We start from the raw sequence: 27,684 nt of genomic DNA, 5'->3' as shown, positions 1-27,684 counted from the left end.
ATTTCAAACCAACTAAGCTCTAATTATTGTAAATCTGATGTGGCTGCATCAGCAGCAAGCGATAAGCCACCATGTGCAATTAGGCCAGCTGTGGCTGCTGCTGCACCGGCTTACACTAGCTTGGTGCAGATGGTATAGTCCCCGCAAAAATATCACAATAAGGGATTGCAGCTTTGTGACATACAAGAGCACATGCACGTCACGTCATACTTTATGCTTGTGGGGAAATATGCAAAATTAACACTCAAAAGGACACTGAACCACCTAAACATGTTAAGGATGACATAAGTACTTCCAACACTTCGACTCAGCCTAGAAAAAATTGTAATGTACCACCTGCCAACAACACAATTATACAAGATGAGATAGCTGTGCCAAAGCAAGCTGGAATATACCACTCACTTGTCATCTTGATTTCTTTCTTCTGGGATTTCAGACTCATCCCCATGACCTACTAGCCTGTCATCATGCTGGTGAAATGCCCCTTTTTTGGTGGTGCACTGAGGGTTACTCTTGTCTTCATCGATGCCTAACACTTTACCCTGGAGGTCTGAAGGATCGCCACATTCCTGAAATGAATTAATAGTATACAATGCACAACAGTAATAAAAAAAACCTTAAAAATTAGCTAAGGGAATGGCATCAAAGGGCAACTGCCCCAGTTTTTGAGAATTCAGCGATATTTAAAAATTCAAATATATATAGGCTGTGGGTAAAGCGTGCCAAGTTTTTTAGAGTTTGCATTTGAAAACTGATGTAATGAACTATTAAATTTCAGTCTTCTCCTAACAGCATTGAAAGAGCGTGGAGAAGCTCAGAGTGACATCACACACTGTACAATTTCAAATTCCCACTGCCATCAACCACACCCTGCCGTGCATCACTGGATGGTGCCAAACAACACTCTGAAGGTAACAAACTTTGCCTTCGGTGGAGTTGGTTTTCTTCCTTCAAACGAAGTGTTTAAGCACTACAAATGTGGGGGTACGACACATGACATCATACATAGACATACACAAGAAAAACAACACTGGACGGGCAAAAACAGTTTCGTGCGACTGACCCACCTACAATCATTTTTAGGGATATGTTCAGTACGCAATTGCTGGCTGGATAGTAGAACTACATATGGCAAAATGAAATTTGTGCCTGGCACACTTCGCACTGGCGCCAATTTCATATTACAGAGTCTTAAAGCACCAACAAAAAGAGAATGAAAGTCTCTCAAGTTCCCTCCAAACAGGCAAGCGGCTGTCTTTTCACCTTAGCACATTCTAAGGTGAAAGCTGTAATGTTGAATACAGTGCTATGGACCATATTATGACCGAGTATTCCTAGAACATGAAGAAACACACTCTAAGGTTAAAGTGGCACTACCTTCATGTTAAGCAGGAAGTACTTTTTTTTTTCAAGCATGAAAGGACTACTGCTCCACTGTAGCACACATTAAATTTTCTCTCTATGACGTTTTAAACTCAACTCCAGCTTCACCTAAATGAGGCGAAATATGAAAAAAACTGATGCACCTGAGGTTAAAAAGCTATTACAGTTGCTCCTTTGATGCACAATGACATAGGTAACCAGAGATAGCAGGCTAAGAACCCTCACAATGTGCTTCTCATCTGCATCCAAAGGTCTTGGTGGACACCCGACACTGTTACAAGGCACACCTGCCTCTGTGCCCATTAGTACTTCTGCACATATGCAAGGCTTATGACAAGTGCACATTCCCACACACAGCTCTGGCCCAGAATGTCTTAAAGGGGCTATGACATGGTCGCTCTTCATATTGCAGTTTTGTGCTTCAGTAACTAATAGAAGAGCTTATGATTCAATTTCCGAAATTTGGCTGCCCTGGACGCGCTGTATATACCAAAAATTGCGATCGAAATTGAGACCGGGAGACTCCTCCCACTGGCAGCGACCGCCATATTGAACGCTCTCGTGACGTCACCAGGGCATGCACGGAGCAACGTATGCTGCAATATGCTCGTTGCTGCAATATGCGCAGCGAGGTCTCATTCATCCCTGTATTTTTGTGGGCGATCAAAGTAGCAGTTGTCCCCCATATATGAGTGACTGGTGCCGCAAAAGCGATAACAACAGTAACGCAGTTTTTCTTCGGTATAGGTAGGGTCCGATCACATTATAAGCCGATGCGACGGCGATCGAGGTAGGTGGGCTGGTCGGTATGCAAATGCCGTCGTTTGTCACGCTAGACTGACGACGACGCCAGCACGATCAACGACCGCGTATCGTAGTAATGTTAGGAGTCAGCTTAGTGGTAACCAGAAGAGTGTGGTAGGGGACTAGTTGGTATGACATTCTATAAACTTAAGAATTTTAAAACTTATTGGACCTCATGCTAGCCACGGCGACATACGCGATGTGCGTGCACCAGCGAAGATGTGCTTTCAATCAGTGCCTGCGCATAGAATTGATTGGCGAGGCAAGCGACACGGACAGGAAATGCCGCACGACGGTGCCGCTCGTTGCTCGCTGCCGTCGACTGGGCTTGTACAGCCGAGCGAAAGCTTCACGCCCGGTGAGGTGATGGCGGGAAAAACTGCGTACCATATCCGTATCGAAAAAAGCAAAACGAGCAGCTACATATCATATCTTCACACTTTCTTACTAATCAGTGAGGAACTTTTGCCATATTCTTGAAGTTCGGTTGACGGTGGACCGGCGGCCCCTTTCGTGACGAGGCCTCGCGAGTACGCAGGATTCGGGTGTGCGATTTCGGCGATTGCGGAGAGCAAATTTGCAATTTTTAGCGCCTGAAAATAGCTGTCGAGCGTAGTTTGTCTACAGTGCCCTCAAAGCAACGACTGCCTGCATTGCAGAACGAGAGTAAAATAAGGGGGAAGTGCCGATATGTGACCCGGTCTGCATAGCATGTGCAGAAGGCCGCCGGCAGTAGCCATCGGCGACGACTGTGGAGAACAAATATGGTTGTTTTCATTAATTCAAGTAATGTCCGAACGTATTTTTAGCCGAAGCGATCTAAAAATTAAATTTTGGTGACATAAGAGAAAGCAGATACAATTAGCGGGAAGCGCCGATGTCCTATGCGAAGCGTTTCCCAAGCAGGCGATATAGCAACATCGCGCTTATTGCAGTGTTATCATGGTGTGTAAATGAGTAAATGTGCAATTTCTGCGCAAGAGTACATAATATTTAAGATAAGGAGAACCCACCTTGCGTTTTATGCCATGCAAACAAGCAGTACTGTTTGCGCACAGCCATGTAAACAACCTCAGTGCAGGGCTGCAGTTGTCGTAATTGTCGCACTCCTGGGGCACAATGTGCCCGCACAGCAAAATGCTAAATGTTCTACTATTATTTTGAAGCACTCATTTAGGCGGCGACAACTAATTAACTTAATTAACTTAATTGGTTCCTGAAAAAGGGTTCTCGAAGGAAATGTATGTTCAACTTACAAACGTGTAGATGCAGCGGGGAAGTCGGCGTACTCGGCACATTTTTCTGCTCCTTTCGTGCCTCAAGGTTACTCTAGTGCCACCTTTTAATAATTTGAGTTTAATTATCGAGCCGATGAATAGTGGACAAGAACTTAGTAGCTATAGCTACAAAACGCCGTGTTCACCAAAACTGAACCCTTCCAGGGAATTATCTGAAATAAAAGAAAGCTTGGCATCCAAGTACCGTATCTCACAGCAGTTGATTTAAAAACCACACAAAACATTTTCGAAATGAATTTTTACATCAGTGAATGCGGTCGTATTTATGTACCCAATGTTGGATACAGTGATAAGTGGGCATGATGGCAACTGAACAATGGCAAAGTTGAGCACATCTGTGCACGAATGCAAGTCTACCCATTTTTTTGTAATCTGAAAATCCGAAGTGAGGGGAGGGGGAGGGGGGGGGGGGGGGGTCGACTTTTTATTGAAACCTAAGCATGGCACCATAGTGAAGACCAACTTGATATCAGGGATGCTACAGCGTGGTTGCAATTTTAAGGCGAAAGCCTTTAATCGCTCATGCTCGCGACCCTGTCCGTCTATCCGTCCGTTACGCTCTTCAACTCGATAAGAAAAAAAATCTTTTTGCACGACGGGATTCTGCGCACTTGCTTAGAAGGATTTTTCTTTTTAGTTTTAACTGTGCACACAATGCTCATGGGATTGTCGATAGTTGATCGAATACGCCTGGACATGCCTTCACCTTCGACTGAAAGGAGGCATTATGCCACATTTTTGTACGTTTTTAAGATTTTATTATCATTTTTATATTCCTTGTTTTTCAACCTTGCCTTCATATTTTTGCTCCAAAAGTTCACACTCGAACATCTAAGTGAAATATTTTTTTTTTATGAAAGAGAATTTATATACCTATATTTTGGTATATGTCATACTAGGGTTTTGAACACAGTTTTTGATAAACGTGTTTTTTCAAGGCCTCTCAGAATGGCCTGTTTTCTCACGTCACGAAAGAGTTAAGTTGAGCAGTTTGGGACCATAGCTGGATTTCCCAAAGACCCAATGCAAAAAAAAAAAATGCTTTCCTTGCAACTTAACTTTAGCGCAGTCTAATGCAACCTTGCCTTCCTATGCCAGTGCTCCACAACTCCAAGTGGTTGATTAGGTGGAGTCATTGTGTCGCAGTGTGTAAGGAACGGCAATGCAACAGGCAGCCACGACATTAAAAAAAAAAAAAAGACTGACAGCATAATTACGAATGCGCTTCCATTCGATTACCACGTGACATGTAATTAGCCACATTCTTCTCTTGAAATCCTCTACAAAGAATGTACAGTTGTCCACAAAACGTTTTCAGAACACAAAAATGCCAACAAAGCTTCATTGCTAGGAATTCTAAGCATGCAGCCATGAACTGAACAGTGTGCTTTGCTTTCTCCAGCTCAACCTGTACAATGTTTCCCCCATGCATGTCAGCACATATAGGCTGCGAGAAAATTAGGGTTTTTTTTATTTTGTTGTTCCGAAAACTTCGATGTGCATATGTACAAATGTTCTGAGTGACAAAACAGAAAATACCGCAAGGCAGCTAAAGCTCTGACAACTAAAAGGTTGACTGCAATTGCTATGTCGTGTTTCTGATATTTTCCTTTCAGGCCGCCCAATAAATAGATTGCATGTTAACACCATCTGATCAAAAGTTTTGTCTAATTCCTAGTTTCCAAACAGTGCTTATATACTCTTACATGGCCTTACATTTTGGTAATTTATATTAAACAGATTTAATAAGCTCAGCAGATTTTGCATCCGGTTCAGCTTGAAGGGAGTCAACTGAGCTTGACTCAAAGCACATGCTTCTTGGCATCTTGACATTCAGACATGAAAAGTAAAAATTTTTTTAAAAAGCAAGAGCTCCGAGTACTTGAAAAAGACACACAAACCTCTACTTCAGGACCAGTGAGCTACACAATGCAATTCCGATTCACAAATCATTGGCATATGCAAACAAGGCAAACGATTCAGTAAAAACCCAAGGGACGCAGAAAGTGAACACAGAAAAGAACAGGTGGCAGCAATAATCATGTGCCCATAATGTTTTGGCTGCCTGTTAAAAAGTGTTCCTTTCTGTGAACTCAGTTGCAGCAGAGTAAGAAGCAACAAAAAATTCCTGCCAATTTTCTACCTACTCAGACCATACCTCTGCAAGTGGCCGCTGGCGCAGGGAAGAGTAGCGCCTTGGTTTTCCTGCCACTTCAGTACCTCCAATCGGACCTCCTCTTGGGGCTACTGTAGCTGCAGAGTTCCTGGTCAAGTCTGCTGCACCACCTTAAACATGGCATTAAAACCTGATAAGAACACAACTTTGCAAGTTGTGCAAAGCAGTGCTGAACTGACAAGGTTTATAAGAATGAAGAAAACATGATGTAGGCAATAGACACCATCCGCAGCTCCAGGAGTTTTTAGAGGTTACCATATTCTTATGAAACTTATACTGTAGGTTTTCCCCTCTTGTTCCTGATTACTGCCACCAGGTTTGGCAACCATGCAACATTTCATGCCAGCACAGATAGATTTTGAAGTATGCCATTTCCATGGCCTCAATCAAGAGATATTTGTGGGCAACACTGCATTTTTGACGTCACGAACATTCCCTGCACGTTGATGCCCACTCCCTGCTTCACTAACAATATTTTAAGGCTTCTGTAAGAACGTCTCAGGCTATTTATGAAGGGGAGCATCATTTACAGTCTCTACTTTAGCCATTCAATGTGCATATAAGTGTTTTTCTAATCATGTCTATGATGTCCACTGTGTCACGCGCTGGCCATAGACCATGTTTCGGTTTCCTGTTTTAAAATCGTTCCTCTCTATATTTTAAAAACCGATTTGTTGTGGCAGAGGGAGGGGACTATCAACTCAATATGTTCGAAAAACGTCGGATGTTGCCCTTTATTATCGCTTGAACTACCGATAAAGCTGAGCACAAAGAAAAAAAAAACTGCTATGCTTTCTGTTTTAAAGGTAAAAAATGATCCCAGTTATCACAAATTAGGAATTCAATTTCAAATCCTCCAGTTAGACAAAGCCTGCTCAAGAGAATAGACGAATGTGAATAATACATATACAGTAGAAACCTGCTATAGTAAACTCGGTTATAGTAAAAACTGTTACAGTAAAGTGAAGCGACGGTCCCATTTTGCCTTCCATAGATGAATGTACATTTTTTTCGGTCATAGGAAAGATTTTTTTTGAAGAAACAACTATAGTAAAGCGCTCCTGGCTGTGGCGATGTATTTCATGTGGAATGATGACGTCCCGGCATGCGCAAAGTCTAGGATCACGAGGCCCATGGACCTCCTGCATGTTTGCAAACAAACGAGGTAGCACTGCAGTCGCTAGCGGGCTCGCGGTAGGCAAAAGGCTAGGGAGTGGCATCGCGGGGAGGTGTTGAGTATGGGTTTTCAAGGCTTGTAGGCGCGTTTTCAGTTTCTGCGAATCAAAGCAATGGTTGATGCTTTCAACTTAGTAATTTCTCGAAGTACATGAGCTCGCGTTGGCCACGTGTGACGTATTCAGAGAAATAGCTCGCAACTGTGTATTGTATATATGGTTAGTAGTAAACATAAAGCGTTTTGGCCATTGATTTATATGCTAGGGATTGAATAAAATAAGTTTTTGACACACAGCACTTGCCGGAATGATTTTACCTCGGAACAGTAGTGACGGGAAGCGCTGGCATTGTTTCCGCGCAGCCGACGTGCGCTCACCGTCTGTAGACACGTGTCACGCTGCGCGAAAAGTGGGGACACTGTCGTGTCCCGATCTCCCCTGTCTTGCGTAAGCGCTGTTTTTAGCTGCAAGATCACGCACCAGCCAGGACGACTTCTCCCCTTGTTAAACTGGTCGATTTGGTGAAAATTTTTTATTTCTGGAATTATTTTCTTTTCTTATTTTTTCGTGTCAAAAAATTATAGAAAAATATTCAGTAGAAATTTATAAACTACGCTTTCAAGATGTGTGGTCGTCGAAAATTGTCAGGTAATTTCTTTGATTTGTTTGAGGCTTTCTTTGAGTTCAGTGCTGCATTTCATTGACCAAAGCGCAAGCGAAGAGGCCAAAAACGAGGGAATAAACTTCAAGGTTCGTTTTCTGACCTTCCATATTTTCTTTGATTGGCATCACTCACACGTTCGTAATTTTGCAACACATGAAAATAGAATGACCTTATTTGTTGCAAACGATTGCTGAGGCATTGAGGAGTGTAATAAATCTCTCGAGTTTTTTTCCTACACGTTCAGTACTATGCTAGTTACTTTTGTAAGAAACGTTTTCATGTAACTATGCATGCATAAATACATGATCATCTAAAGAAAGAACTAACAGCGTCATCATACAGAACAGGGCTTTGTGAACATGCTGGCATAAAAAAAATTTGCACACTTTCTACTCAATTATTTAAGACCTTGGGTTGACTTGACGAGGGTGTTACTTATAACTACCAAAGAACTGCATCAGGTAGAGCTAAAAATAAAACGCATTACTAAAACTAGCGTAGCAATTTCATGTTTGCATCGAATTTATTTGTGTATTGCATGCATAAATAACAAATACATTTTTCACTGCCGCATCCCCTCTCAAACTCGCTACGTGTCTGTTATGGCCGATTCACACGACGGACTGTTCGCCCGCCGCCCGCGCATGACATGTTTGTGCGTCACGTCACCAAAGTGAGAGGCGTGCTGTCGGCCCGCGAAGATGCGCGCGCCAGCTCTGGCAACCACCGCTCTTGCCAGTATTTTGGCTGCCGCATTTCGCTGAGTGGCGTTGAGCTGGCGCGCTGTTTTGACAAGCTGCACTGTGTTCGCTACCATGACGAAGTGATCGACTCGGCTAGCAAGACGACCCAGGCCATTGAGGAATTGGACAAAGGGCCGCGCCGGCACCATTTAATCGCAGTCATGGGTCGGGAGGAAAAACCAGTTTGAGCAGCGTTGACAAACGCTTTAAAATAATCTGGCGACAGTGGTACACCCAGCGCGTCGTCTGCTCTTTTGATCCGTCGCATCCGCTTGATGTCATCGGATAGCAGGCCAGTTTTTAGTGGTGCAGGAACACGTGATGCGCGGGCCGCGGGCGAACAAACCGTCGTGTGAATCGGCCATTAGCAGCACGCCTGCAGCTGCTTCTTTCCAAACAAGCTTCGCGATCATGGACTACAGCATGAAACATGACACATGCATGATGCAATGAAAAAGCATGTGGCTTTTACCACACTTAAGGCATACGCTATTCTAAGCACGCCAACATGACCGCGCAAGAACTTACATGACTTCTACTCTAATCAAATAATTATGTCAGTCATATTAAAAACACTTTCGAGTAAATATTAAATATTAAAACATGCTGTGCTATTAACAAAAGAACGCATTCCTTGGGGGCGAGTGAACCTGCCGGCGCCCCATGCACACCGGCTCAGGGTGCAGCTATATACGAGCTTTTTTTTCCCTGTGCTGTTACATGCGCACTATGCTGGTGTTCAGGTAGATGGACGCAGTAACTTGCATGCTATTAAGTACATACATTGAGTGGCAGTGCCGATCGACTCCCATACTTCACACTTTACTACCGCAGCCCATTCCCTGTTAGCCAGTTTCCTAATGGGGTATTTATCTGCGAGAAACCCATCAGGGCTAATTTAAATTTCCTTTTATGCTACTACGCGGATCCAACAGTGACGCAGCTGGTCAATACATGCCGCTACTGCAGTGTGCAGGCACGATGCAGCCGCCTGTAGCTGTGGTAGCTGCGGTAGGCACGGGCAGGCGGAAACAGATTTGCCTACCATGCGAAAGTTGCGGCTGACATCAGCGCCCCCGCATCTTCGTGACGTCACGGGGTGAAGGAGGTCTATAGGTACCCAAAATACAATACAACTGCGCTCTTTGAGGTGGCCTCACCAACAAGCTCAAAAGCCGCGAGGACAAGCCAACTTTTCAAAGTCCTTGAGGACGTGAGGCAAAGCGCGCGGCGCACACAGGAAAAGTAAAGCTGGCTGAAAACGTAGAAAGAAGGCGGCGCGAGTCGCTACAAAAGGAAAGCCGGTAAAAGTTCAGTGAAGACTAGAAAATCGAAGAAGAGGGCGTGCATTCGTAGCACGGTAGCGCGAAGCACGGGGAAGCAGCGGCAAGGAGCGGAGGCGCGGCGGCACTGAATAGGCGGTCTTGCCGCTCTTCAATGATTCGCGCGGGTTTCTTTACTACCTCTTAAATGATGCTGAGGCTACGGAGGACGATGCCTTGATCATGCAAAGCTTTCGAATCAAACTGGATCATGGAATCAAACTGGCATTATATTTGTAGCCACCCTGTATTCGTGCAAATGCAGTACTTCCACAACATGTAAACCAAGCAGAAAACGTGATAACATGCGATAACTGAAAATAAATAATTACCGCATAAAGGGACAATAAGAGCAAGATGTAAGGTATTCTTAAGTGTTTCTCTTATAAACTTCGTGCTTACTAAGCAGCCAGAGAGCATAGTCAGAGCCACGCCATGACCAAAACCTGATATAATAAAGACCCTGACATAGTAAAGGTTTTTGCTGACCCGAGCTACTTTACTATAGTGGGGTTCTACTGTACAATGTATGGCTACTAGTACATGCAATTCTGGCTTCCCACAGGGGACGTGGAACAAATCGAAGTTGGCCAGTATTGACAGAGTACCGCCATTCTAATGACAAAGGGGCTACTTGATCCGAAAATGGAGATTTTATAAGCTAGAAAATAAAAAAACAGAAATAGAGGCACCACCGCCACTACTTGCTTTCACAAACGAACAGCAGTGAACAAAAGCCCAATTTTCCTACGGTTATCTCCAAGGCTAGGCTATACCTCCATTCGCTTTCAAACGGTGATTATAGCGTCCTTCTAAGTCTAGTTTTAATCTACCCAAATCCTAAGTCTTTAGCTACCAAACATTATCACATAGCCACAAAGAGCAAAACACCAGATTTTCACAAGAAACCAAAAGTGCACACAGCTGTCTGTCTAAGCTGCATAGTGTTTAGTAAAAACCTTTTTCTCAAGTGAGGAACTTGTTCAACCGTTTTGCTATGGGTCACCCTTCAAATATACATGCATTCAGCAAAAAATGTCATCAGTTTAGATTCAAGAACTTGTTAAAGTTGACTACGTCTTCTGGGTTTGCACACAACAAAGAAAAATAGCCATGCTCCTCACCATTTGGAAGCTCAACTTTCGGAACAGTTTTCTCGTCTCTCTCTGCATTTCTCCTGCTTCGTCGTCTTTCCAAAAGCACCTGTAGTATAGCCTTCGCATTCGCAGCAGGTTCATTGTAAGAAGATTCAGCAGTCTTCAATGGCGACTGTGGCGCAGGCTTGCTGGCATGATGATCTGAAGACATGTTTTTCTTTACTTCATCTTCATGCTGTTTTGGTGAAGTATCTGCTGGCTTCCTGGGTGGCTGAGAAGGACACTCGCCCCAATCCCAGCGGGCCGTTCCCGAGCTCTTGGCTACGTGCTCCCATACTTGCTGAGGACTGTGTTTGTCTGGTGTTCCATGGTCAGTGCTCTTGAAAGCCGCAGGTTTGGTCGGCACCTTGACCACTGCCTGGTCTTGATGCAGAGTGGCATCCTGGAAAGGAGGGTTGCCAAACTGGCCACCACCTCTTGGTCTGAAGTCACAACTTATGCCTCGACCACGTCCTGAGCCTGACCGGGGGGTGTGAGCCTCTTCATCCTCCCAGTTTCGTTGATACTTGTTGGAGCCATGGCCATAAAGTCGCCGGCTCTGAGCTCGAGGAGGCATAGTCTCGGTTCGAATATCATAACCATAGATGCTCACTAGTTCCTCACTTGTTTTAGGCCCTTGTTCTTCTTCGCGGTACATGTCGTGGCTCCAAACACCTTCATCCCGGCATAGCTTCTTCTCATGCCGTGAGCCCCTGCCAGGGAAAACAAAGGCACTTAATCACCTACACAATGACAACCAGTAGTTCTGTGAGAAAAGTACAACAGAGCATTCAATACAGTGAAACTACCACATCCCGAGTTGGTTTACCACCAAGTTGGTTTACGACCAAATCAGGATCGGGCATTCCCGCATAACACGCCAGAACTTCAAATTAATTGTCCTAATGGAGGCCACCGGTTTGAATTATCAAAAAAATATGGGATTGTACAAATTCCTCAAATTACCCTAGATTTCAAACCAACTAAGCTCTAATTATTGAGGTTTTATTGTAAATCTGATGAGGCTGCATCAGCAGCAAGCGATAAGCCACCACGTGCAATTAGGGCAGCGGTGGCTGCAACTGCACCGGCTTACACTAGCTTGGAGCAGATGGTATAGTCCTCGCAAAACTATCAAAGTAAGGGATTGCAGCTTTGTGACATAAATGAGCACATGCACGTCATACTTTATACTTGTGCGGAAATATGCAAAATTAACACTCAAAAGGACACTGAACCACCTAAACAAGTTAAGGATGACATAAGTACTTCCAACACAATTCAGCCTACAAAAAATTGTAATGTACCACCTGCCAACAACACAATTATACAAGATGAGATAGCTGTGCCAAAGCTAGCTGGAATACACTACTCGTCATTTCTTTTTTCTGGGATTTCAGACTCATTCCGATCACCTACTAACCTGTCATCATGCTGGTGAAATGCTCTTTTTTTGGGGTTGCACTGAGGGTTACTCTTGTCTTCATCGATGCCTAAGACTTTATCCTGGAGGTCAGAAGGATCGCCACTTTCCTGAAATGAATCAATAGCATACAATGCACAACAGTAATAAAAAAAACTTTAAGAATTAGCTAAATGAAAATGGCAAATGGCATCAAAGGGCAACTGCGCCACTTTTTGAGAATTCAGCGATATTTAAGAATTCAATATATATAGGCTGTGGGTAACGTATGCCAAGTTTTTTAGAGTTTGCATTTGGATATTAGGATGGATATTAGGCTCCCCTAATATCCAGAAATTCTAGCCATAGGGGCCTTTGTTCCTTTTCAATAATCTCTATACACTGCGTCAATGAAAATAGATTGTCCTTCCTCCAACCTTCTTTGTTTCCGGAACACATTTTGTAGTACCCCTAGCACCCCCTCGTTCTCCACCGAAGCCTGCAGTCTGTCCTTTATAATCTGCATCACCACCCTGTAAACCACAGGTGTCACTGTTATGGGACGGTAGTTACTTACGTCAGGTTTGTCCCCCTTTCCCTTATATATCATGTTCATTCTACTTAATCGCCATTCATTGGGTACTTTCCCATCCACTATCATTTTATTCACTACCTGTATTAATGTATGCTTGGTTGCTTGGATTTTGGTCCCAGCTTGTTTATTAACATAATCGGAATACCATCTTGTCCTGCTGATGGGCCACTAGCAACCTTCTCTGCCCTTTCCCACTCTCTTTGCTCAAGTGAAGCAATTGCAGTAACCGGTCTATCCTCCTTCGATAAATTATGTGGAACATTTCTTTCTTTAAATTTTTCTGTCATCCTTGCTCCTATGTGTTTCATTGCTTCGTCCCCTTCTAGTCGAATACCCTGATCTGTAACAATAAACATTTGCTCTAGCCTAGTCTTATTACCCATTGTATTTAGATGTTTCCAGAATTTCTGAGTTGCTTTTCTATCCTTTTTATTTACTTTTGACATCCATTGGGCACCCTTTCTTCTAATTATCTCATTAATCAAATAATATGCTTCCCTAGCTATCCCACTTTCTGTCTACTTCAGCTTCTGGTTCCCCCCTCTTCTTGGAATATCTGTGTTCCCTGGACGCTTCCTGACGTTTCTTTATCGCCTTCTTGACCTCCTCATCCCACCAACTCTTGGGTTTGCGTCTTTTCCCTTTTGGCTTGACTCGAACCTTAGCTTGCTCTAGCTCAAGTAATCGAGTTAAAAATTACTTTCATAAATTGTTTGGCTGCTTGCAATTGCTTTTCTGAGTAAAAATTCCCCTCTGATTGTTCATCTTGCTTCAGTCCTACATTGGCTTCTCTTCTGAAACTCAACTTGATACGCTTGTGGTCACTACCTAGACTTCTGGAACCATCTTCATCTATGTTCATTACCCCTAATCTATTATACATCCTCTGTGACATTAGTGCATAATCTATCGTCGAGTGCAGACTCCGTGCATCCCATGTTAGGAGCCCTTCACACTTCTCGGTACTGTTGCATACAACTAAATCATGCCTGTCACACATATCATCCAGCAGCATACTTCCGTCGACTCTGTGTACCCCTCCATGTCTTCTATGTGTGCGTTCATGTCGCCTAATATAATTATCTCACCCTGTCCTCCTAGCTCATTAATGTCACTTGAAATACATTCTAACATTTTCCTGTTTTCCTCTTTGGCATTAGCTCCTGTTCACAGCTATACAAAGACAAGGAGTGTTTGCTCCCCTGCCACTTTTCCTTTTAGCTAACCCTTTGAAAATTCATACTTTTATGAATGAATGCCCCAATTCCAACCCCCTTTCTGCTGCCCTCTGTTCTGTTACAATATTCCCATGCATAGTCTGAGTTACAGGGTGGTTGCTCCATGTCTCTAAGATGCATTTCCACTAAACCATATACCATTAATTCCTCCTGCCTTAACTGTTCTTCTATTTCCTCCCATTTCAGTCTATTCCTGCCACCTTGCATGTTAATGAAACCTATATCTGAATTAACTTGGCCCTCGCACTTGTGTCTATTTCTTCTCCTATGGTTCCATCGTCCCTTTGATCTTGGTTCTTCCTTCTCTACACTGGTTCCCTCAGAGCTCTGGGTCCCCCTAAAAAAGCTGTTGCCTGGCGACCTCTCTCACTACCCACCCTCTTGCCATTGGCACCACCGTAGTAAATGTCATCCTGTGCAAAAGGGTGGGGGCTGACCTCGTACACTTCTATGTTAACTTCCATTGCCCCGTATCCTAGTCGTTGACTCATTAACCTAATTACACGGTTAGCCTCAACGACCCTCCTTTCCATTTCACTAGCCTGCCTCTGGACCTCAGGGATTGTGCATATGGTCACATGCACACTCTCAGTGGCCTCTCTAAGCCTACGCATCCCCACTTCTAACTGCTTCTCTGATGTTCTGTAGCTAGCTGGCCCGCTCTTGTGTATTGCAAGCGTAATAAATAGCATATGAGTGTTCACACTTTGTCATCCCTTCCCTTTGACCCTCCCCCTTATATTTCCATAGGTGTTGCAAGCTATATTAAGCGCAACAGTACGTGTCGCCACCTATTTTTCTGGCACTAATATGCACACTGGTCAAGCTAATATGTGGTGTCACATCTTGTGAGTTGCAGTTCGTATTGAGCATGGTAGTATGCACTCTACAGTAAAGACACAGATCGGCAGTATCTACCAAGGAGGCTGATTACGGACTTCAAATTTTTTACTCGCCTCAAACAAAATTTACTCGAACTAAAATTTATAGGTTATAAGCAACGAAGTTGCTTTGTATAATGAGCCCTCTCATGTATTTTTACCTCAAGGGCGTTGATCCTTAATTTAGGTCTGAATCACAGTAAAAGTCACTTTTTGCAAACTTTGGAAGTAATTTTTCCTCTGCTTAACAATTTTAGATATTTTTAGCATAAACTATATAGTAAGGTGCAAGCAGGAAAAATGATTGTAGCTGAGATGTTAACAACATTTATGTAAAAAAAATTGTTAAAATGGCTCATTTCTTGCTTTTTTTACTCAACCAAGAAAGCGCGGGAAATGATTGCATGGTTCCATATAATGAAGTCAGATGTAAGAATAACGCAAGTGAAATAATCTAAAATAAGATTTTGCATTGTAGCCTGTTTCACATTTGATTTAAAAAGTTGTGAATCCAACCAACTCTTGCTTCTTCATGAAAACTTTGAAGAGCACTCACGTAAGCAAATATTTTTTAAAGAGAAAAACACTTCGTAGGAACTCAATTCACATAACCACCCACTAAATCAATTTTTTTCAAAGGAATCGGCGGTGGTCGCTTTTGCGGTCTGCGACATTTCGCGTGGAATGACCCAGCGCTAAACACGTGTTCATGGATGGATAAGGCTGAACTTTTTAAATCGGCGGCTCATGCCATCTAGCGGTGACCCGTAAAATTTCACTCGTTTTGATTTTAGCCAACGTTCGCTTGGCTATTTTTATCCATTTAAAATCTATTTTTCCTCCCTTGTCCTTAAACCTCAATGTTTTGAATAAATCAGCCCCGCTGCTTTCAACTGTAGGGCGAAGAGTGTTCAGCTGTTCCCTTGTCTCCGTACACACCACATAACGTGTCTATCTCGTAGTATTTGACTCGATATGTCTTAGTCCACAATACTTCCATCCTGGCCTCGAACAACGTAGAGCTTGCCCTAGAATTATCATAGATATTTTCTTTGGCAATTTCCTCCTTAAAAGTTCTGTATGTTCCCAGTGCTGATTTTGTCTGCATCCCTGCTTTCCACAGACCCCCCTCTTATTCTTTAACCATTTTCTTAACCGATATTTCCTGCTTTGCCCCCCTACCTACTGCTGTCCGGACATTTGCCTGTCAGTTTTCTAGTTTGCTTTCTCCATTTCGTGTCAAGATTCCTCATGTACAAGTAACTGAAAAACTTTCCTAGCCCACTGCTTTTCCCCCATTTCTCTCAGTCTCTCCTCAAATTCTATCTTATTGCTAGCTTCTCTGCTCTCAAATGATGGCCATCCCATGTCACATTGTACCCCCTGATTTGGTGTACTGCCATGTGCTCCCATAGCAAGCCTAGCTACCCCGTGCTGCTTGGTTTTTAACCTTGCTTGAACCTCTGGCCTCATGCGCAAGATCCCACTGCCAAAAGTAATTAGACTAGTAACCATCACCCCTTCCCAGATCCCTCTTACTACTTCATACCTATTGCAATTCCAGAATGCTGCACTCCTGCTACCTTTAGTCGATACATGATTTTCATGCTGCGTTAGATACTCAGCACCATTATTTATCGACACCCCAAGATACCTGTATTTATCCACTACCTCTAGCATGACCTCTTGTATCCTATGCTCACCATCCTCATCATTAAAAGTTACGGCTGCAGATTTTTCCTTACTAAACGTCAGACTTAATCTATCTCCCTATATACAGCAGATGTCCATCAACCTCTGCAAATGTTCCTTGTCAGCCATTAGCACTATATCATCCGTGTACATCAGTCCTGGTAATCACTGTTCAATCCATTCTCCTTAACTGAAAAAAGAAAGGTTGAAGACAGGTCTGCTCCTCTCTAGTTTGGTATCTAATCCTTGCAGGTAAAACATAAACAACAAAGGTGACAGAGCACACTGTTGCCTATGCCCCCGCTCTATATCTATGAGCTCTGAAACATTTCTTTTTTTCCATTTTATAAGCACTTTGGTACTTTTCTAGATATCTTTTAAAAGACTAGTTGCTGCACCTCCAATATCCAATGTGCCCAGTATGTCCCACAAATACTCTTCAATAACACTGTCCTAGACTCCCTTGATATCCAGAAATGGTAGCCATAGGGGTCTGTGTTCCTTTTCAGCATTCTCGATACACTGCGTCAATGAGAATAGATTGTCCTCCCAGCTCCTTTGTTTTCCGAACCCAATTTGTAACACCCCTAGCACCCCCCGATTCTGCACCCATGCCTGCTGTCTGACCTTTGTAATCAGTATTACCACCCTGTAAACCATTGACGTCAATGGTTAGGAGAGTAAGTTGCTTATGCCAGCTTTGTCCCCATTTCCCTTATATGTCATGTTCATCCTGCTTAGTCTCCATTCATCGGGGGCTTTCCCATCCATTACCATTTTGTTCACTACCTCTCAATTTTCGCTTAGATTTTAGTCCCAACTTCTTAAACATATTTGGAATACCGCCTAGTCCTGTCGACACGCTACTGGGAACTTTCTTCTCTGCCCTTTCACACTCTTCTTTGTCTAAGTGAAACCATTGGTGTAACCGGCCTATCCACCCTCGATAGAATGCACAACATTTCTTTGTTTTTAAATTTTTTCTGTCATCATTGTTCCTATATGCTGCACTGCCTCATCCCTTTCTAGCTGAATACCTTAACCTGTAAATATAAACCTCTGCTCTAGCCTGCTCTTATCACTCATGGAGTTCAGATGTTTCCAAAATTTTTATCCGCTTTTCTATCCTTTTTATTTACTTCTGAGAACCACTGAGCCCCCTTTCTTCTAATTTTATCATTGATCAAATAGGGTGCTTCCCTTCGACAGTTTATGAAAGTATCCCATTTTCTGTCTACTTCAGCTTCCTGTTCCCCTTTGCTTAGAATACCCGTGTTCCCTGGAGGCTTCCTGACATTGCTCTGTGGCCTTCTTGACCTCCTCATCCCACCAGCTCATGGGTTTGCATTTTCTTTTCCCTTTTGACCTGACTCAAACCTAAGCAAGCTGTAGCTTAAACAATCGAGTTAAATTTGAGTAAATCAATTCTGTTTTATTAGCCTTAGAAATTATTTCAATTTGTTTGGCTGCTGCTTCCAATGCTTTTCCAAGTAGAAGATCTCATCTGGTTGTTCATCTTGCCTCGTTCCTACATTGGCTTCTCTTCTGAAACGCAGCTTGATACGTTTGTGGTCACCACCTAGACTTCTTTTAAATTCTACCGGTGCCATCGTGCAGTTGCTTTGGGTAGCGTACCAAGGTCTCCCAGGTGAAAATATCAAGTGGTTTTACAAGTGGTCACACTTACTTTTAAGCGGTGCCACTTCAAAGCAAGTGGTTTTACAAGTTGTCCCACTTGCTTTTAAGCGGTGCCACTTCAAAGCAAGCGGTTTTACAAGTGGTCCCACTTACTTTCAATTGATACTGCTAGACACCAAGTGGCCACAGCTGGGCCAGAATCCATATGAACATTTGCATATTCTGCAAACAAGGCAAGACTAAAACAATTCTTAAATTAAAGGGGGAAGAGGGTCTTAGAAAAACATTTTTATTAATGAAGCCACAATTACGAAATCTTCGGGGAACATGTATTTTTGTGTGCTAATTCCAAATATAGAATTTAACTTCATGTGCAACAATTTCTTGAGCACTTATACAATGTGTTATGTAACTTTTTGTGGAGAGCTTTCAAGAAATCCTGTTGCAGGGAACTTGCTAGAATGCATGCCATTGGTTTCTCTTGACATTAAGCTATGCAATAAAGCTAAAATTATCATCCTGCCTGTCATAGAAGCTGAGTTATAGAATTTTGAAGTTGTCCCTTCAGAAACAAGAAGACAATTTTTTCTTCCCGTTTGTGAAGTACGAAGTTCAAAACACTGTAACTTAACTTCTGTGATACGCAGGATAATAATTTTATCCTTATTGCATAGCTTGTTGTCAAGACAAGCGGACGGCATACATTCTAGCAAGTTCCCTGCAGCAAAATTTCGCTAAAGCTCTCCACAAAAAGTTACATAACATATTGCATCAAGTCAACAAGGACTTGTTGTAGGTTAAATTAAATTCCATATTTGGAATCAGCACGCAAAAATACATGTTCCCTGAAAATCTCATAATTGCGACTTCATTAATAATTTTTTTTTCTAAAACCAGCTTCCCCCCTTAAAAACTATCAGCAGCTTAACCTACTGAATTACATTCATCATTTGCTAAGTCACTCTGGTTGAAATTATACGAAATAACTGCACTCAATGGGCAACGCCACTGGCCCTACTGTGATAGTTGAAGCTTACATATTGGCACCTGTTATGAAGAGAGAAGATTTGCACTACGACATATTCCGTAATACAACCTTTGTCCATAAAGTTTTGAGACTGATTTATTTTCTTTAGAAATGATTCTCCAAAACAAATGTTGGTGCATATGTGTAGCGCCATCTTTTCGGGCTAACCTGAGCTATATATGTTAATTGCTGTGGCAGCAGCTAGATGGCACTACATGTAGAAAATACGTTGTCACTAGTCATCCGCGCATTCTAATGTGGAGAGATGGACGTCCACCTCGAATAGCGTGTAAACATACAGCCACACAGACGTATGAGCTCCTTCGTGACACTTACGGCAACGAGACATTATCGCGGGCGAGAGTTTTCGAGTGGCACAAGAGGTTCGTTTCGGGGAGAACGTCGGTGGAAAACGACACAAGGCAGGAGCGCCCTTCAAGCTCACGGAATGAAAGTGGGATCAGGGAAATCGTACAGCAAGACCGCACCATTATAGCCCGCATGATATCAGATGCTCTCGACATTAGTAAGACAATATGCTACTAAATTTTGCGTGAGAGCTTGGGGAAACGAAAACTGAATGCCAGACTTGTGCCGCACCCCCTCACACAGAACCAGAAGGACACGCAGGCATCAGTGAGCACTGATTTGCTCTCCGAGGCAGAAATGAATGCTGCCTTTGTCGACAGCATCAGTGCTGAAGACGAAACATTGTGTTTTGAATACGATCCTCAAACAACGAGACAGAGCGCTGAATGGCGGTCCACAAGCAATCCGGCATCAAGAAAGGTGCGGCAACAGAAGACCAAAACAGAGACGATGCTGATAGTCTTTTTTTTCGATGCCAGAGGTGTCATACACCACGAGGTCGTCCCACAAGGGGCAGTGAATCAGGAGTTTCATATCCGCGTGCTCCAACACATGCATGATGCACTGTGACGCCGTCGCCCTGACTTATGGGCATCTGTACAACGGAGCCTTCTCCACGATAACACAAGGCCGCACACTGCTCTCAGCGCAACAAAATTTCTCGCCAAGCACAGCATTACTGTACTTCCCCATCTGCCATAGTCGCCTGACCTCGCCCCATGCGATTTTTTCCAGTTTCCTCGTGTGAAGAGAGCCCTAAAAGGTCGCTGGACGGGGAGCGTGGAGGCTATTCAAGATGCCATGACAAACGTGCTGACAGCCCTGCCAAAATAAGCGTTTGCTAACTGTTTCCAAAACCTCAAAAAGCGTTGGAAGCTGAGTATAGATGCTATGTTGAACACATTTTTTTTTATGGACTCGGTCTCGGAACTTTACGGACAAAGGTGCTCCAGCTTAAACAAGGTTTCAAATAGACATTTAAATCTTTTCGTAAAATCAATATATAGTCCTAGGACAAGTTCTTTACGTTCAAGCGTGAGAGTTTTCTTGCGAGAGTTTTTGTTATTCGTGTGCGACATGTACAGAAAATGCTTTTTGTATAGGTCTGTAATATCTGACAAGAAAGTGTCATACATGGAATCAACATCAGTTTTTTTTTCAAGAACATGAGCCCAGTTGTGGGCTTGAATATCAGTACGAAAACTGTTTAAAGAATCATTAGTGATCTTTTGAAAAAACCAGACAGGTGAGTGTTCTATCTTTGCTGCTGTTTTGTCTTGAATAAATGCAAAAATAGGCAAATGATCACTATTTAGCGAATTCGTATGTATTGAAAACCGATACAAGACCAGTTCGATATTTTGAACAGACAGCCTGATCAATGTTAACGTCCCTACTAAGAAGAAAGGAATACCTTTTAAAGATATGGACTCAAAGAGCTGCTTAAGAAATCGCAGAAAAACTGTGATGCTTGTGTGCGATGAGCGATAAATCACGGTGAAAAATCTACAGGCATCTTGAATAGTCAGTGCCTCATAGTTACCATTTGACGCCGAAAATTCCTCAACAATATGCATGTCAAAACAGTGCTTTAAAAGGAGCAGCAAACTGCCACCCCTTTTCTGCAGATGACAAAGGGCAAAGCTTTTATAATCCAAATGATCAAAAGTGCAGGAAGCTTCAGTGTACAAGGTTTCAGATACCATAATAGCATCAAACTTGATATTCATGGAATCCAGGAAAAGTTCAAAGTCATTGTGCTTATTTTCCAGCGAACGGGAATTTAGGTAAAGACAATGTGCCTTCAGATTGCAGTTGAGCTTCACTAGCATGATATTTCACGTTTCTGCGTACCCTGACTCACTCACTGGTTAAATAGATACAACCACGATGTCCCATCACTGCCAGTCTTGCTATCTAGGTTACTTAAGGATGCGATATGAATCACAGACGAGGCATCTTCCTTGCGCGGAAAAATTTCTCGGTCTTTAATTGCACCATGCATACTTCCATCCAACTTGCTTTTTCTTTTTGATTGTAGCACCGAGTAGCTGCTTGTTGCAATTGGTGAGATGCTCATTTATGAAAACTGCGTTGGGTGTTTCGCATCCGAACGTTGCAATTGTGACCTGGTCTTTCTTTGACTTTGCTTGTACTGTTTCTTTTACCGTCGTGCATGAAATGCACAATAATGTTCGTTTCACTAGAGTTATTACCTGGGTACTCTGCGACACGTGTCAATGTTGTTTAACGACATTGGTTCGCCGACTGCCTCAGCTACGTTAATGACAACATAGGTAGGTTCAAGATCAGATGCCACACCCTTGATCTCCAGATTGTTCGAGCGGGAGTACTGCTCAAGCTGCAATACATGCTCAACTAACTTGCGGTTTTCATCTTTCGAGTGCTTTGTTGGTTTCTTTCATTAGCCCTTTCATTTCATTGTTACATTCATTTCGTCACATGAGTCGCTACAAAGCTTGATGCCAGTATGTAAAGATTGAAATTGGCTTAGAACTTCTTTTTGGAAGTCATCTAGCTTAGATTTCAAGTCGCTATCCTCACTAGTTTCTTTATGATCTTCTTTACCCTTAATTACTCGCGTGTTGCTACCAGTCATTATTCCACACCACACCTTTAAACTAGCATACACACATAAAAAACTTCAACAATAAACCATGAACCATTTGGCAGCACTGCAAAAATACAGAAACGCATGCAGAGAGAGCATCAAAAGATGTTTTTCTTGCCTGCAAAGTGCAGGAAGGTTAGTGAATGGAACCCCATAAGTCGTCACAGCTGAGATACGTGCTACGACAGGTGTTACCTATTCCTAAGCACCACAGCCAGAGAGTATCAAATGAGCACACTTAATCCTTCTCAAATAATTAAAACCCTTTAATTCTCATCATAGGTCATGCAATTACAAGGCTTTCAGTGTGCCTGCCAATGATGCTGTGGTTACTTGGCATTGTGGTGCAACAAGTAGTAGTATGTATTTTTTGAGTCGCAAACATTGAGCATACTTAAGTAATGCACGAATACACATTGTAGTACATTAGTATTTATTTGCTTTTTGACACAGCGTTAAACTGCATTGTGAAATACATAGAAAAAATATTGTGTCATGTCTTTCACAAAAAGTTCTGTTAATAGTAACTGCTGCTACATACATTTATTATGTACATGTGATAAAAATACCAAGTGAAGTAAAAAACTACTCGCCCGTCAGCTTCACATGCAAAAATATAAAATGTTGTTTACACGCGAGCGAGAAAGAATAAAGGAAGGCGGCGAAATCAGTCGCACAAGAATAAATTACACACATACAAAAAACTTCCATCCATCATGAATAGGTAAAACCAAAACGTCCACGCAAGCTATTAAAGCAGACACAGGCACCTCTACATGTGTCATAACAAGATTAGGGTAGCAACATTAAGCTGCAAGTTCTGTCACAGCAGTGCAAGTAGGTAAAGCATTACCCTCCAGCATTAATGCCAATGTAACCGTTATCTACTATCACTACTGCTTTACATTAACAAAAAAAAGCAAATTAACATCGTTCTCCCCACGGTAAGGAAAGATTTAACAGGTGTTAAAACAGTAGCTATCAGATGATGTGCATGCAGTGTGCTTCACTGTACCTAGCAAGATGGATATAAAAAACGTCACAGACTCCTTCATTTGCAACAAGCCCTTCCAGTTCTCTTCGTCTCAATGGATTCTAAGCATAGAAGCATTTATATGAAGAAATTTAATGCTCACCTCAGCACAAGGTGGGCCTTCTATATTTATCAAGCAATAAGACAAATGATGCCTGTAATTTTTCTTTAACAGGCACAAGTACTATCGATTACCTGGCATTCAACGAAAGCGATTTTTCAGGCTCAGTACCCAGATTCACGCTCATCCAACAATATGAGATAGTACTGGGATATTGGCTCCATGCAGAAATTTTTAACTCTGATCTGCTATCAATTATGTACCCGACTGGCATTTTTCACTGCAGCAAAAACTGCTGAACCATCAAACAGACGTGCATCCCACAGCCACACATGAAAAAAATCGCTGGTAAAACTAAATGTACAGTCTAAGTGACCCTTGCGTAAAGCAGTCGAACAGTGCGAACCAATCAGAAAGAGCTGAAACAGCAGCCGACGGCTTTCGAGCAAAGTGCAACTTCTCGCCTGGCTTCTGGGTTTATGCTGCTCCACTTCCACGCAAACGTTTCCGCAAGAACCTAGGAGCTGCGGTGGAGTGTCGCTTTGTTTGGAATGCAATGCTCTGTTCTAGTGCTCTACACAAGGGTGATGTAGACTGTCCACTGACAACGGGCTGATTGTACTCACTGCTGACACGGCTGCAACAACATTAATGAGATGACCAACTTAACCCTACAATGCTTAGGCAATGAACATATGGGTAAAAATTTTGAATCTTTAAGGGTTTCATTGCTGCTGACCTCCAGTATACAGATATGTGAAAAAGTGATTGTTTTACTGAGGAAAATATAAATGCATTCTAAAATGAGCAAATTAGGCTTTTTCTAATTTCAGAACACCTAAAAAGGACAAAACTGAGCACAAATACTCGAGCACATACAAAAAACAATGTCAAAGCCCATTTTATTCCATCACCTGTTGATCTAAAATAAAACCACTAAAATGCGTGTGCAATATTGTGAAAATTTCATATTGTTTAACACGAATTTAAATATCCGTATTCACACAGTTCGTACAGTATGTGACAGTGCATCACAGCATTAAGGAAAACCATGCCCCAAGCAACTGATCATGACCAATGAAGTTGGGCATGTAAACAATTAAACAAGAGAGAGTTCCTTGGCAATTATAATCAGGAAACAATTGTGCAGACCTACTCTACGGAGTGGTGTGCCACATCCAATGCCTTTTTTCAGTGGCAAGCAATACAATGTATGATGGGTGAGGATTATTACTCAGACTCTCAGCCTGGCACTTCAGACATAGCTAGAGCTGCGGCTTGGAAATCCAAAAGCGCCCAAAGAAAATATTCGTCAGTGTGATGCATTTTTCTGTTTACATAAGCTACATATTCAACCAAGAGCAGATGAAAAGGAGTGTGCTACACCGAGAGAAAGTTTTGTCCGTTCGAAAAGACCGTTTAGTGGCTGTGTTGCCTCTATACAAGAGCACTGAAAACCAACTGCAGCTCCATCTCCAATACATGTACAGGCTTGTCAATGGCATTTTCATCGCCGAACACCTCCGAATGGCGGCATAGCAGAAAGCATTACGCAAACGTTTCGTGTACAAAGCCCAGGAAAACAACAGCGAAAGCTGTCGGCAGTGTGACAAGTGCCATTTCTCTCTTTACACACCTGACTGCTTCAACAGTTTTCATAGACCGCAAAAATTGCACTTGCTCTAAATTTGTGAGTGGCTTGACAGCCGAAAATGCAACCTTTTCAGCATGAATTATTGCCAAATCTTTTCAGCAATCTACGTCAGGCTGTTGTGTTGCAGATGGACCACGGAAGCGAAGGGGTTAAAGGGACTATGCAATAAATTAATTGAAACTACGTAAAGCAGACGAGAGATAGGCATTTCATCACTCGTCACCCCAACGCAAGATTGGTTTATGGGGGTTTAACGTCCCAAAGCGACTCAGGCTGAGGGACGCCGTAGTGAAGGTCTCCGGAAATTTCGATCACCTGCGGTTCTTTAACGTGCACTGACGTCGCACAGTACACGGGCCTCTAGAATTTCGCCTCCATCGAAATTCTACCGCCATGGCCAGGATCAAACCCGCGTCTTTCGGGACAGCAGCCGAGCGCCGTAACCACTCAGCCACTGCGGCGGCTACCACAAAGCAAGAATTTTTAAGCTAGCATCAATAACACTGAAGATATAGACGATTAAAAATTACGCTCCTCCTCTGCCCCCCCAACTCGTACACGTGAGGCACCAGACAAAAATGAAGAAAGCAGCTCTGGGACTGGGCCCCGCCCATGAATACGTCATCTGCTGATGTTCGTTTTGTAACATCCGGTTGTCGCTCCTAGCACCCCAGCAGCAGCGTCGGCGGCGTGATTGCGGCGTGCGTCGGGTTGCTTTGCTTGTCGTCTGTTGTAGTTGGCAGTAATGGACCCAGGCCTCGAGGCGCGACTGCTCGCTCTTACGGCCGCGATGGGCATCGAGCTATACGCGTTCACGCCGTACCGGCTGAACGCCAGCGACGACAGTAGCGACTCGGCGAGCCACTGCGAGTGGCTCCGGAACTCCCGACAGAAGGAGGCGGCAGGGGAAAATTGAAACTATATGCACGAAGGCAATGCCCTGGCTCGCGCTTGCCCGAGAGGGTCGCGCAGCGGCACGAGCAGATGATTTTCACGGCTACCGGAAGTGTGCCCGTGACGTCGTGACTGCCGTGGCTCCAGCGAATGAGAGCATGTGGTGGCCTGGCGACGTCATGGGTACAGTGACGTCTTTTTTCACGATTTTAGTTTCAAAATCGGTCACTACGAGCACACCAATCGGCCCATGAATTTTAAGAAACACTGTTTTTAAAAATTCATAATAAATTGCCGGCTCAGTTCCGAAGACCCATACTTGGTGTGAATGCTTCTCAGCACCATTTCTAAGCATTGAAAACATTTACAAGCGACTTTTTATTCATTGCATGCATAGTCCCTTTAAGACTAGATTCTCCACGTGATGTGAAATTGCATCGAGTTGGCCTAAAGTTCTGCACAGAATAATAACACATTTGAATGCTATTTTAAACATCAATGAAATGATGCCATTATGATGAGCTTACAACTGCCCAGAGATTGTGTGCACTTCTGCTACACAAAGGTGCTACTTTCCAAGTATAGCTGTAACCTACAAAGTCATTTTGCTAAATACCACTGTTAAATATGGAGCATTTTTTTCTGTGCAGTGAAATCCTGAGCAACAAGAAAGTAAATAGTCCAATCTGCACTTGCTTGCAGAACTAGTGCACTGACTAAACAAGTCCAAAGCCTTTGCCCAGGAAGTGCAGTAATTCACAGCTTTCTCACACTTGACACCCCACAAACTTTTGGCTCCACTACTGCATTTGCACTGATAATAACTACCACAAACCAACACTTGCACAACTTCATAAAAAGTCCCGTAAAAGTACCAGTGAAAAAGAGCTTGCAGGCGGTGCATGAAGATGTGGCAACTGCCTGCCTGAGCTAGGCAGCCTACCGTATTCGACCACTGCATCACTGTGCCAACTGACTAAACCTAAAAAGGCAAAAATTACCTCAGTAACAAGCTAGCTGGGCTTACTTGCCTAGCTGTTTAGCCCTGCTATGCAGAAAAGTAACTAGATCGTCTCGCCTTCCACTAAGAAATAGTGCATTGAAGTAATAATTCTACGAGATCTTCATACATGTTCTGCAATTCTCGTTTCAGCAAAAGACATCCAAGATGAAAGGAACCACCAGGATAAGCATGTAGTATCATTGGATGATAAGAGAGGACCCTTCAATTTCAGGAAGAACTTTTTTCTAACCTTTTAACCGCTATCCCCGAGCTGTTCTAGTCATGGGAGACTGTACCAATATAGCCAATGACGAATCACACTCATCCGTCCTGAAGTTGCATTGCTCTCACTGCCAGACGAGTTGCGGTCGGCAGTTGTATTGGTTGCAATTTTCAACACCAGAGGACGCTAGTAGTCCATAAAGCTCCTTTTGAGCGTTTAGAGCATTTAAAGCCCACAAAATCAATGTAAGTGGCGATTTTGGCAAGTTTTTCGGGAATTAATTTGGTGGTTAGGGTTAAAAGTCCACCGTTCCAAACGAGTAGTCCTGAACTCAGTTTCCCAAAATGAACAGCTGAAATTAAGGGAAAAACAGCTATCCTAGCCCAGCATGGAAAGAACTTCTCAACGCAACTATCAACACAACTAATAACAATCATGACCATAATGCATCTTTTCAGGGTGAGTTTAAAATGCATCTGCTCGAAATGGGCCACATAATACAGACACTGGCCTGATGTCTTGTTGGAATGAGTAGACATTAAGCTTCCTTTAGCTCAATGCATTATGGGGAATTGTCCAAGCCAGAGTATTTCGACAAAGGACTAATTACTCATCAGCAACCACCCAAGTGCAGCCATACA

The 27,684-nt window shown here is 43.0% G+C and overlaps 1 protein-coding gene across 1 annotated transcript in view; it reads right to left on the bottom strand.

The window, feature by feature from the left end:
• Positions 1-27,684, bottom strand: part of LOC144109702 (uncharacterized) — a 151,188-nt gene that overhangs the window by 12,074 nt on the left and 111,430 nt on the right. The window contains exons 11-14 of the mRNA XM_077642527.1: positions 12,125-12,234; positions 10,690-11,414; positions 5,644-5,771; positions 403-569 (exon numbers count right to left, since the gene is read on the bottom strand). Of these exons, the coding sequence (XP_077498653.1) occupies positions 403-569; positions 5,644-5,771; positions 10,690-11,414; positions 12,125-12,234 (1,130 nt within the window). The remainder of the gene's footprint in view (positions 1-402; positions 570-5,643; positions 5,772-10,689; positions 11,415-12,124; positions 12,235-27,684) is intronic.

The sequence above is a fragment of the Amblyomma americanum genome, chromosome 1, assembly GCF_052857255.1.
Source record: "Amblyomma americanum isolate KBUSLIRL-KWMA chromosome 1, ASM5285725v1, whole genome shotgun sequence".
Classification (NCBI taxonomy): domain Eukaryota; kingdom Metazoa; phylum Arthropoda; class Arachnida; order Ixodida; family Ixodidae; genus Amblyomma; species Amblyomma americanum.
Note: the sequence above shows the minus strand (reverse complement) of the source record. Positions and strands in the feature narration are given on the sequence as shown.